The sequence below is a fragment of the Dermacentor silvarum genome, chromosome 6 (genome assembly GCF_013339745.2).
Source record: "Dermacentor silvarum isolate Dsil-2018 chromosome 6, BIME_Dsil_1.4, whole genome shotgun sequence".
Classification (NCBI taxonomy): Eukaryota; Metazoa; Arthropoda; class Arachnida; order Ixodida; family Ixodidae; genus Dermacentor; species Dermacentor silvarum.
This window is the reverse complement of record NC_051159.1, coordinates 82,513,055-82,526,539: the sequence shown is the minus strand read 5'-3', so window position 1 is coordinate 82,526,539 and position 13,485 is coordinate 82,513,055. Positions and strand designations below refer to the sequence as shown.

The 13,485-nt window shown below is 46.3% G+C and overlaps 1 protein-coding gene across 4 annotated transcripts in view; it reads left to right on the top strand.

Moving 5' to 3' along the window:
- Positions 1 to 13,485, top strand: part of LOC119455674 (histone acetyltransferase KAT7-like) — an 81,780-nt gene that overhangs the window by 13,120 nt on the left and 55,175 nt on the right. For all 4 annotated transcript variants that reach the window (XM_049668943.1, XM_049668942.1, XM_049668941.1 and 1 more), the window contains 3 exons: positions 140 to 224; positions 8,010 to 8,173; positions 10,672 to 10,822. In XM_049668943.1, the coding sequence (XP_049524900.1) occupies positions 140 to 224; positions 8,010 to 8,173; positions 10,672 to 10,822 (400 nt within the window). The remainder of the gene's footprint in view (positions 1 to 139; positions 225 to 8,009; positions 8,174 to 10,671; positions 10,823 to 13,485) is intronic.

The following is a 13,485-nucleotide window of genomic DNA, read 5'->3' as shown; positions in this document are numbered from 1 at the left end:
ACTATTTGCTGATTTGCTCTAATTATAATGTTTGCTTACAACACACAAACATTACCTCAATACCATTGTACACCATTTCCTGTGTGATTCTCTTACTTGAAAAACATTTGAACATTTTTTCTATTCATTTCTTTGTTAGGCCCTTTTCGTGCTGTGCAAGAATTGTGATCGGTGCTTCCACCAGAACTGCCTCCCTCCTCATGCACTCAGCAGGTCCTGCTTAGGTGAGTTGTGTGCCTCAATGTTGAACAAGTTTAAGGGGGAACACGGGTCTTCGAGACCGAAAAATTGCGCAAAACTCACTTTTCTTGAAAACATTATTTTTGGATTCTACAGTCTCTGATGCATTATCTCAGAAATTTTCACACGTCTTGGACCAATATTTTCGTCGTAATGACGTCTTGTATCACGTCGGCGAGCTGCATTTTTATTGATGAACGCACAAAAAAGGGCCTTTTTCCGTGATCCCCAGTTGCCGTTATAAGTTTCCGATCGCAGCCATCTTGGTCTTGTTTGAAAAAGCCACTCTTCTCATTTAGTCTTCGCGCCACCGCTACTCTGTGCGCTGAATGGCTACAAAAAAAAAGCTGGCAAAAAAGTTGTCCGGATGCGCAGTTCCATTCGTCGACTGAGACACGTGATCGTAAGCACGCCATGCCATTGGCGGATTTTCGCTGTCTGCTCGGGCTGCTCAGGCGTGCGAAACGTGGCATGAAACGATGTCAAATTCGGTTTGCTAGAAGCTGCAAAAAAAGACACGAGGGGTGTTAAACTTTCCAAAGTGCGCAGTAGCTTTGGAAGATGCGCTAGGCAAGGCGGCCAGCCGTGCCGAGCGCCGCCGAAGCCTCCCCCCCTGCGACTGCAAAATAGGCTTAGAAGATGAAAGTGGTTCTGGCAGCAGCCTGTGTTCATGCAGCATTCCAGCACAATTACTGCAGCCTGACGATTTGAAGCAGGTGAAGAAGATTCAAGAAAAACTGCAAGGCTGCTTCTACTCCGGCTACCAAGCGAAAATCGTATATTCTCGCTCATGCTGATGCTGCCATGCTGATACCGCCGGGGCTGGCTCGGATGCGCTAGCTGGAGATGCGCTTCATTATCGTAAGCCTCGATTCTATAAATGATCTGCTGTCTTGTGTAAAGCGCAGGTTGCGGTGCCACAGTGGGCAAAGGTGAATGGGACAGTGGTCTTGCCTTAGAGATAGTCATCTCATGTGCAATCTGTGGCGATGCCGTGTCGGCATGGAGTTAGCCGCGCGTGAGCAGCGGCCAAATGTGCACGCCGTTCCTCGTGAACTATCTCGCTGTGCACGACACGCGGAGCACCGGTAGTTGGCAAACGACAATGACATTTTTTTGCGATTAAAGCTATTCATCTCGTGCGCGATCTACGCTGATGCCACGTCGACCAAACGTGCAACCGATCCCTCGTGAACAATCTCGCTGCGTACGAAATGAGGTGACCGGTAATCAACAAATGACACCTTTTTATTTAAATTTTTTTTATTTTGCTATATATATGTCACTAAATGCATTATGCGTGAAGTGCTGCATGCAGATTACTACGGGGCTTACTAGTCAATTCTGAATGTAAACATGCAAATAGCTCTTACTGTATAGCACTGAGTAAAGTTTCTTTTTTCTTATTTTTCTCAAAACATGGTTTTTGGTCCCTTTGCTTGTTTGCTGCATCGATATCTTTGGACCCGGGACAGCTAGAGCTATTATTTTTTTGTTTGCAGCACAAAGCTAAATTTGTTGGGAAGGAAATGCTGAGAGCAGATTTTTAATTTTCAACTCCAAAAGTTTTTATTTACATCTACATTTGCTCTTATTATTGACACAGTGAACACATAACTTCAATGGGCTTTGAAATTACGAATTATTGTTCAATTTTGAACCTGCTTCCAGCGTTGCTATCCTTATACATTGTAGAATCCAACTATATGTTTTTTACAACTTTTTCTTTAGCAGAACATTTTAATTTTTTGAAACAATAGAAGGTGATTATTAATTATCATGGCAACTACTATGTATATGCAAAATATAATTTGATTTTAAAATCGACACAATAAACTGAATGAGCATATGCAGTTTTATCAGATTCGATCAAGAAATAACAAAGTTCTTATAAGAAATAACGAAGTCGTTGTTCATAACCGCATCTATAGCGGCCACGGCTTCCTCTGCAGCGGTTGCGACAAACAGTTGCTTCGGTTCGACTCGGTGAAAAGCTGTCGAGGATGAAGAGCACCGGCTACATCGCGATGGACGTGCGATCTGTTGGCAATCAGCTTACCGGCGAAAAAATAATCGGGATGTGCGTGCGGTAGTGCAAAGCGGGTCGCAAATGATGGCGCGCGCCGCAGCCATGCTGCGAAGGAAGTCTGGAGGCTTCGAATCGCCGCTGCGAGAGCCAACCAGTCACGAGATGACGAAAATTGCAGCTGCCGCACTGCTTTTGTGCAAAATAGCAAAAGGATTTGCTCATTCATTCTACTAATAAAAGCGTGTTAACGTAGTAAGCATTTGCTTATTGTTTTCTGGATACCCTGATAATTCGGCATTCGGTTAATTCGAACATTTTTTTTCCGTCCCGTGAAATTTGAATTAATTAGGTTTTACTGTGATATGTGATATTGACACGTCAATTCAGTACATTTTCGTGTGTTGTGCAGTTCCAGTTTGCTTGTGCTTTATTTTGCATGCCGCGGAGGATTCGGTGGGGAGAGACGAAGACGATGAAGAAGACGTGCTGCTCGATCGGAGCTGTTCTGCTGTGTGACCGGTTGTTGCGTGTGCTGTTATTACCGTGACAAATTGGTGGAGGTGCTGGGTATCATCCTATGCCCTAATGACTTCCCGACGCTTCAAGTCCCTACCACCATTCCCACGATTCCGGAGGAAAACCGGGCACTTCGCCACAGCCGCCGCTTGCAAGGACTACCTCCTGAATACGGCCCATTGGGCCCAGTAAGAATGTCAACCACAGGGGCAAGTACGAGTCAGACGCAAGAGAGCGACACAGTCCAATCCACTTCTACCCCAAGTCATCTATGCAGCGCGCATTCCGAAGTCATTTCATGGTGATGTGTTCGAGGACGGGGAGGATTGGCTTGAACACTTCGACCGAGTCGCTGCAGTCAATGAATGGGACGACGCTAAGAAACCGCGCTACGTATACTTTGCCCTTGAAGACGACGCTCGCACGTGGTTCGAGAATCATGAGGCCTCCATCACTAGCTGGCAAGAATTTCGACAACAGCTTCGTGAGACATATAGCAGTCTCGAAAGGAAAGAAAAGGCCAAACAGGCTCTGCAGAGTCGGTTTCAGAAGCCAAATGAAAGCATGGCCATGTTTGTCGAGGACATGTCCCGCTTGTTCCGACGTGCTGATCCAGGTATGGGGGCCGAGACAAAGAAAGTTCGCCTCTTAATGCGAGGGGTGAAAGAACAACTCTTCGCTGGACTCATGCGCAACCCTCCAGCTACCGTCGCTGAGTTCATAGTTGAAGCGATGACAACAGAGCGAGCATTGCAGCAACGATCCCAACAGTACGATCGCCAAAGCACCGTCGCCTCCGTGTAATGTTTCACCTGTGGACATGATTTAGCAGCACTCCGAGAGCTTGTGCGAAGCGTTGTGCGCGAAGAGCTTGAGGAAGTTCGCAAAACTGCTTGTCAGCCGACTGTTACAGCGCTTGGTGACATCATTCGTGACAAAATCAGGACCTGTGCTCCTTTTGGCCTGTGCTCAGCTCCTGCGACTTTTCAAAGAATGATGGACACTGTTTTGTCCGGTCTTAAGTGGCAAACAGGTCTTGTTTGTTTGGACGACGACGTCGTTTTTTTCGGAGACTTTCGAGCAGCATCTTGAGCGTCTTCATGCATTGCTTGATTCGCTCCGAACTGCAAGCCTGTCTCTCAAGCCCAAAAAATGCCACTTCGGTTACGAGGAGCTGAAATTCCTTGGTCATGTAATAAGCTGCGATGGAATTCGCCCGGATCCTGAAAAAACGCAAGCTGTTGCAGCCTTCTCAACGCCTACAAACAAATGCAAGGTTCGCCGTTTTTTGGGACTTTGCGCGTATTACCGTCGCTTCGTACCAAAATTTTCGAAAATAGCTGAGCCCTTGCATTATCCCACAAGAGACAATGTCGCTTTCGTTTGGAACCCCGAGCAACATCGCGCTTTTTGTGACCTACAACTCTCGTAGGTCACAAAATCGTAGCTGTGGATTTCAAACTCCTCCAATCCTAGGTCACTTCGACGAAGACGCCGACATTGAAGTACACACAGACGCAAGCAATGTCAGTCTCGGCGCCGTCCTTGTGCAGCGGCAAGAAGATATAGAAAGAGTGATCGCCTACGCTAGTCGTACCTTGTCATCGGCCGAATCGAACTACTTGACTACAGAAAAAGAATGTCTAGCTGTTGTTTGGGCGATAACGAAGTTCCGACCATATTTGTACGGAAGACCTTTCAAAGTAGTCAGTGACCACCATTCGTTGTGTTGGCTTGCCGGTCTCAAAGACCCCTTAGGCCGCCTTGCTCGATGGAGTCTTCGCCTTCAGGAGTTCGACTTTACGGTTGTTTATAAGTCGGGATGCAAGCACACAGATGCCGACTGTCTGTCCCGCGCTGCTGTAGAAATGACTACGCCTGAGCTAACTGAAGATGACAGTTTCCTCTGCGCCGTCACAGCGTCTGACTTGGCTCAGCAACAGCGTGATGACCTGGAGCTTCGCCCGCTCATCGACTACCTTGAGGGCCAACTTACGCAACTGCCACGTACATTCCAATGCATAATTTTGTAGTTTTTTCACCGCAACAACGTCTTGTACAAGCAAAGCTTTGACTCCAACTCTCAAGCCGATCTTCTGGTAGTGCCATCTGTGATGCGAGGAGAGATCCTGCATGATTGTCACGACGAACCGTCTTCTGGCCGTTTGGGGTTACTCTCGCACGTATCCGCCACAAGTACTACTGGCCTAAACTGTCCCGTATTGGTAAGCACTACGTGAAGACTTGCCGAGACTGCCAGCGGCGCAAGACGCTGCCCATAAAACCAGCTGGCTTGTCACAACCTGTCGAACCACTTCGGGCACCCTTTCAACAAGTCGGAATGGACTTGCTTGGACCATTTCCTAAATCTTCGGCTGGCAACCGATGGATATTGGTTGCCAGCTTGACAGATCGAAGTTGCGACAGATTATCTCACGCGTTACTGTGAAACAAGACCACTTCAACGAGCTACTGCTAACGACATCGCCAATTTCTTCATGCATGCTATCGTCCTCCGCCATGGTGCACCAGCAGTGGTTATTACCGACAGAGGGACCGCTTTCACAGCCCAACTCCTGGAAGAAGTGATGACCCTCAGCGGCACTGTTCGTCGGGCAACAGCTTGTCAGTCCACAGACGAACGGCCTAACCTGAACGGCTCAACAAGACCATCAGCTGACATTCTTTCAATGTATGTCTACATGGATCACAAGAACTGGGACAGCGTCCTTCCTTTCGTAACCTTCGCCTATAATACCGCCGTTCAAGAACCACAGGATTTACTCCTTTCCGCTTGCTTTTCACGGCCGCCAGGTTACCACAATGTTAGACGTAATGCTCCTGCCCGACACCTTCGCATCTACCACAGTGAATGCTGCCCAATATGCTCAGTGTGCTGAGGAAGCTCGTCAGCTAGCTCGCCTGCGCATTCACTCTCAGCAACACTACAATGCTCACAGGTACAATCTCCGCCACAGAGAAGTTACCTACCACCCCGGAGACAAAGTATGGATCTGGAGTCCCGTCCGCCAGCGCGAGAGGTCGGAGAAACTTCTCTAGCGTTATTTCAGGCCTTACCGAGTTCTTCAACGCCTCAATGACGTCAACTACACAGTTGTTCCAGAGGGCACCACGCGAAACTCCCGCTGTACACCACAACCGGACATCGTCCACGTGGCTAGGATGAAGCCATATTACGCACGCTGACCACCTACCTTTCCTACTTGAAAAGCATCAAGCCGATGCTTTTCAAGGGGGGGAATAATGACACGTCAATTCAGTACATTTTCGTGTGTTGTGCAGTTCCAGTTTGCTTGCGCTTTATTTTGCGCGCTGCAGAGGATTCGGTGGGGAGAGACGAAGACGACGAAGACGTGCTGCTCGATCGGAGCTGTTCTGCTGTGTGACCGGTTGTTGCGTGTGCTGTTATTACCGTGGCAATATGTACTATTCGAACTATTCGATTCTAAATTATTCGACCAAATCACTATTCGCTTCGAACCTCAAAATCACTATTCGCCCATCCCTAAAGTTTGCTTAATTATTTATTACACAGTACTTTGTGAAAATGACAAATTTACAAAGTCGTGGAGCCGTTTGAAGCCAGAAGGATGAAGTTTAGGCAAATCCATGTAATTCCCATAATTCCCATCCTGGCTGAACCGCCCCGATTGCAGCTCCCGTAGACACTAGCGCCAGAGTTCCCTTGAGTAATTATTGTATGAACACCCGCCGTGGTTGCTCAGTGGCTATGGTGTTGGGCTGCTGAGCACGAGGTCGCGGGATCGAATCCCGGCCACGGCGGCCGCATTTCGATGGGGGCGAAATGCGAAAACACCCGTGTACTTAGATTTAGGTGCACGTTAAAGAACCCCAGGTGGTCCAAATTTCCAGAGTCCCCCACTACGGCGTGCCTCATAATCAGAACTGGTTTTGGCACGTAAAACCCCATAATTTTTAATTATTGTATGAACCTCTATGGTTCCGCCTTTCAGTTCTTCACATCCTTGCCGATGATGGTCGCATAGGAAAAGTCAGGGGCCGGTCTAACGAAGCTCGCAATGCACGCGGCCCTCCTATTGGATCAGTGCATCGGCACGCTGAGAGGCGCCTTCCAATTGGCTGTTGCTATGGCAACTAGTGCCCTGACGCTGCCAGCGTGGCGCTCGTCTGCTATGCTTGCCAGTGGGCCTACTTTGAAAACTGTTGGTAGACTGTTTCTTCTTTGATCCCATTGCGAACATGAGCGGGAAATCGACCCTCTCTAAAAAGAAAGAAGTGACATGCGTCTGCGGAAACCGAAGCATATGCTGTCTGTGAAGCTGATGATAAGATCGCGGTGCAGATAAGTCACTGCGTGTGCAATCTCGTACCGTATCGGCAATAATGCAACAGCAAAGCCAAGTGTTGCCCTTTGTCCTCGCAAGTAGTTTTACTTCGGAGGCCCGCAGACGATGTGCCGATGCCTATTCCCGTGCCCCTCGTGCGTGCCTCTCATGCGTGCGTGGGTTCGTGTTGGTGCATTCCAGATCCTGTGACGAGACTATACATGCACCTAATGGCAATATTAGACGACGCGTGTTCAATACATTTGCTGTGCCCTAAGCTCTGCCGAGACAGACACTGCCACTAAAGGGTTCGCTGTTGGGAGCCATCATAATGGTCACGCATGTGCATACTGACTGGCGAAGTTCGAATGATCTGGTGAAGGCCAATTTTGGAATCGGAAGTATTGATAGTTTTGGCCCATAGAAATGTGTTGGCACTGGCCAGACCTTCGATGGGGATCGAATTAGCCAAAAAATCCTATTAACCGGAGTCGAATTAACGGAAGTATAGTGTATTTTAATCTTGTAAAACAGCAGTCAGTAATTCAGCACAGTGCATCAGCAAATGAGTGAGACCTTTATTTTTAATAAAGACTCTGAAATGGGAACATGATAGTGGCCTTGTAAGCACTAATCATACAGATAAAATGCAAGAATAAAAAGCAAGTCTTATCTTTCAGGTTTATATTGATGGCTGGTAACGTTTGGAGACATAAAACTGCCACAGGCTCCTAGCGTGAGGTTGCTGAAGCGCAATGTCACTCAAATTTTTCGTAGCATTGCACTTTTCATGTGATAGACATTGCATTGCGCTCTATTTGTAGTCCTTTGTTTGCACTGGTCAAAGCAAAAAGACAAATGATCATCACATTTGGCCTGGTGTGTTTTATTCCCAGAAAAGTGTGGACGCTGCACTGAAACCAGCACTGAGGCGCCAGCAACCAATGGTGCAACGACACAGGTTTCGGAGGAAGAAAGGAATGGCATCAGTAGCTCACCGCCATCCACACCCAAGCGGCCGAGGATGACAAGGCACACATATCGTGGCAACCCCCAAAATGTAAGCCAACGCAACTCTGTGTGTTTGTGTGTGTGTGCCGAGTGTGAGCACGCGTTTGCATGTGTCCACGTTCATGAAAGATGTCAGTCTAAATAATTGTACAACATTGGAACACCACAAGGAGCTGAAAAGCTTCGTATGTAATATTCAGCAGACATTACGCTAGCATTTATACAGTAAAATCCCGATCTATTTGGAATTGACGGATAATTCAAACTGCTCTGTTGGTCCTGGCAAAAAAATTCTATGTGTTTGAATAGAAAACAACCTCCTCGAATTATAGTTCCAACAAGGTGCAACAGTTATTTAGAACAAGACTTCTCGCTCTCATAGACGGCTTTTCGGATAAACCCAAGCCAAAGGTGAAAATTTGTCAATCGTCGCTAGCTACCGTACTGTCACAGGCCGTAAAGAAGAAGACACGCGAGGAGCCGAGACCAAACTGGAGTGAGCAGAGCGACATGTGCCCTCCTTTCCCACCCGACTTAAAAGGAGCAAAAAAGAGCCTCCCTAGTGCACTTGATCCCATTGCTGCGCACGGAGGAAAGATGACTTTTTTAATGCGAGGTCCAGTGACAGTTTTGGTCTTGTGTGCTGTACCGCAAAATTAATCAGGTGTTATATTTAGAGGTTCTCCCTAGTTAGGAGCTCTGTTTTATTCGAATTAACAAGATTCTGCTGTAAAAAGATTTGTAAGAGGAAGCACTGAAAACTACCGTGGTCATGTCAAAGCTACCAAGAACTGGTGCCTTAGTGCTTAGGCCTTGAAACATACAACATTGCTGATAATATTTGATGCAGGTGTAACACTATGTCATCCAATGTGCAACAACTTGTTCATGATGGCCTATGGTTGCCTGTATGGCTGCAACAATGTGGAAATGCATCTCTCTCTCATTCCCCCTGATGTTCATCTTCACTGCACAGCTCTCATGGCTTCCAACAGTTGGGCTTTCCCACATGACACATGCAGTCGGGAGAGTCAATGTCGTAATTACTCATGAGCCGCACACACAGCACTCCGCGTAACATTAAGTCTACCTTTTGCATATACAATTGTTCCTTTGTGTGTGCACTTGCCAGTATGAAAAGGTACACCTAATTGGTGCTCGAGCAGTGCAGTCTATCCCGGATATATCGATCTCGAAGGGGATCGTGAAATAGTTCAATATGTCAATAATTCGAAATATAAAGTTAGCCTATCTGAAGCTTATCTTGGATCTTGCACGTCTCAGGGCAGTTTCCAGAGATTGTGAAAAGTTGGAACTTACCGATTTGCTACTCAAAGGCTGTATCGAAGGCACAGAAGTTGTCCTATTTTTTTTTGCTCACAAACATTCCAAGCTCTCCGGGGACGCATTTGTGTGATCAGCGCCACCTCCTGTCCCTTCGCAAGAGCCAAGGGGTGCGAAGCGTGGTCTCCGCGATCAGCTTCGGCAGTGCGCCGTTGCTGAGCCGTTACGGTGTTAGCAAGATTACACTTCTCCGCTGTGCTACACGCCGAATGGGACGACTGGAGCGATCGTGGAGGCCACGTGCGAAGTAACGGGACTCGTTTATATGATCTCCATGGCGATCTCCGCTAACGAAGATTGTTAACGCGGTGGCACTCTTGTCGACTGTATGGGGAGACGACATCAGTCTTGCGCAAATGCAAGCAAATCTGATAGCCTCAACGCGTAGTATGAGGCAGGGCATTAAAGATTTTTTTTTGCCACTCTAAGCCTAATAAATTTTCTTTTTTTAAGGTGAACGAGTTTTTCGGACTGTTTGATTTTTCGGACTATTTTTCGGTCCCCGCAAAGTCCGGAAAATCGGTCGGCGACTGTATTGTTAAAACTTGTATCATTACAAGTAGGTTCGACTGTACCACCAAAGCACGTATGAGAAGCACAAAAGCATTTGCAAAGCTCAAACCCATTATCCACTGGAAGGCACACAAATTGTATTGGATATGCACATTCATGCACGCAGTTTGTAGGGAGTTTTGTCTACATGCGAGCACACAAAACTTCTCGCGCATCCGTAGTTGGGTTCCCGGTTTCATGCTGGTTGTAATATGAGACTGGGCATGCAAGGAGACATTGCCTCATGCCAACACTGCTGGCCTCGGATGAGGACAATGCCACAGATGCTACCGTGCCTGTGCCTACGTTCACGGATGTACTACTCAGCATTAATGACATTCAGAGATTCATTTGCGCAGGCCTTTACTTTTTGGGCAGTTTAGGTTTCTAAGTCCTTTAGAGTATCAGCCTATAGGTTAAATTGAAGCTCTTTACAACTCGTGTCGCGTGAAACGGTGTATTTTAGACATAGTTCTTGTTGGTCGGATTAGCAATTCTCGAATTAAACGGTTTCAAGCAGTTTTAAGAAAGCTGTATAATCAGGGTTCCACTGTAGTTACCAACGACGTTTAATTGTTGGAAATCTGCTGTAACCACAATGTACCACTACGGCTAGCCTAATTGAACTGCTTCTTATATGTTCCTTTGCAGCAGAACCAGTGCCAGAATGAACCAATGCACGAGGAAGTAGTGGCTCCGTGCACACCTCAGAAGACCTCTAGTCCACGCAGCCCTGTCATCAAGGCACCTGAGGCCAACAGCGATAGTGATGTGGCACCCCCGAAGCGTGGCCGACCAAAGGGTAAGGGCTGCTTGTGGAAGATGACAAAGATGGAAGATGCTTGCGAAGATGACAAAGGTGGAGTCGGCGTCATTGGTGACCACGGTGAATTCTTTTAATGAAAAACATGGCACCGAAGAGCAAGAAGCTTGGTAGCGAACGTCAAACTGGCTAGGCCTAGCGTTGCCACAGTGTCCACGGCTGGCAGCGGATTAGCGTGTGAGAGTGCTGGTTTGAGGCAGCGAGGTAATCAAAATGGCGGCGGTGGTGGCTTCGATTAATGCCGTTTCGGACCTGCGGTCACGACAAAAAGTCGGGAAAATCGGACGGCGAAAGGTTTCAGTGTCCAAAATTTCTGCCGTCCTAATTCAGTGGCTCTAAGGGGTATATGGTGGTGCCACAAAATCATCCGAAATGGGCATGTCCAAAAAATCTGGCGTTGGCTGTATAACGAAGTAACCCTAAAAAGCTTATTGCTGGTATCAGCATGTAATAAATATATGCTCACAAGGAATATCAGATATAACAAAGGTGCAGTGTGTACCATGCATAACATAAGCCACCAAAGTCGCAAATATCTGCACTAAAAGCGGTACTGCACTGTAATAGAAAATTTTTTTTTCATAGTCTGGACGAATACAAAACATGTTGACTAAGCAGCCGCGCATATCAGAAAATGGAAGCATGCAACCACATTCGTTAAAATTTTTTAATGTTGAAAGAGTTAATGTTTCAGGTCCCATAGTCTTTGCATGAAGCAGACAAAGTAACACAGGAAAAAAAAAATGGTATAGAGGAAAGCAAATTGCTGACAGATTTTTCGGACCTGTTCGGTTATGTGGACTTCCCCACATCACCACAACCAACTGTACAGAGCCAGTGTAGAACAGTGAGTGAAATTTTGGACGCCGATTAGTGTTTCATCTATTTTTTTCAGACAGATCTGCATGCGCTATGTCGGAAACATGGTGACCACAAACCAAGTTGCTACCATTTAGTTGCCGATGCCACCAGTGCCCTCACTTTTGCTCTCTTGATGTTTCCTCCCCTTACCAGGTGCCGTATGCAGCAAAACCTCGTTGATACAATTCTGCGTAATACGTATTTCAGGATGATACTTTTTTTTTTTTTCAATAATACGATTTAGTTGGATAATACATTGTATGATACAATTTTTGGATTATACACTTTATTTTCCGGTTCCCGTGTAGATCGATCAACGAGATTCCACTGCACAGCCACTGCGAAGCATTTCATTTACTTGGCACCAACCTGCAACTTTGGTCACCCAACTCCCAACGAGGACGCATTGGTTAGGCCTGGCTAGCGGCATTGTCGAGCAGCATCCTGTCGCAGGAAGCTCACTCTTAATATGTCTGTACCCGTAGACAATTAAATGAACATCAGGCATTAGATCACACACATTGGCTTATACTGAGGGCAGCACTCTTGAAGTAGAGTTTGGGCTTGCGGGCAATCGGCTGGCAACTACCACAAATGCCTAATTTGCATTTGTAGGAACGGTGAAAGCTCACGTGTGAGCATAAAATAAAACTCCAAACTAAGTTTGTGGAACACAGCCTAACAGACAACATCACAAAGTCAAGGTCACACGCATGATAACCTGCATTTCACAGCGAAATGCAGGTATCACCTGCCGGTATTATTTCAATAAAGCATTGTCCTTGTCGCTCTCCCTTTGGCTAATGCACCTTGTTGAGGAGTGTATTCATTGCCTTAGTTGTCTGCTGTATTTTCCGACAGCTGCATTATAACCAGTACCTCGTCTTACGCTGCTGTTCTACAAGTACGTGGTATGGGTATACATTGTGTTGTATGGGAAGGGAAACAGGAGTCAGAAAAAACTGCATTATATTCGGTCCTGCACTATAAGCAGTTATAAGTGTTCTGAACAGTATTTTCGTGTCGGATATATGTAACTTGTTCATCTGAAGTCAAAACACAATTTTGTTTTAAAAGTGGCTCGGGAGCCTCTAAACCAGCATAGAGAGGAAGAGTACACCTTCAAATCTCCATTTGCATTTCTTTAGTGCACAAAGGTTTATTACTAGTGGAGAAGATGGAGGCTAAACTTTTCTTTTTTGGTTCTCATGCAGAAATTTTAATGCCAGTGATGTCTGTGCCAACACAGATTTTACAACGTTGTCACATATTTTGCCCGTTTTCTGTGTAGGGAACACTGACAGAAGTTACCATTTTAAGTTGCGGCTTAATTTTGAATACATTTAAATTCCTCTTTATCGTTAAACACTTCACTAGCCCTGAGCAGACACTATCAGAATTCATAATGTCATGGGAAGCTGGTGCAAGAATTTTAAAGTGGCATTGCCACCCATCTTTTGTTTTTGTTCTCTTTCTGCTTTACCAAGCCACCACCTACCATAAGGTCACATTCACCTCTGCAATTCACAGATGTCACACAACTGACCAACTGGGAACCAATGTTCACATGGGCAAGTGCGAACTGCCCGTCACAGCACTGAAATGTCTCGCAATTCATGCCATTCACGTCCGCTAGCACAACCATCGCATGTCAAATGGCCGTCAGCATATTCTGATGCAGTAAAAGCTCGTTAATTCACAACTCGTTTATTCGAAATTTTGGATGATTCGAAATAGTCACCGCAGTCCGTCCAACAATGTATTGAAAGCAATATGTAACG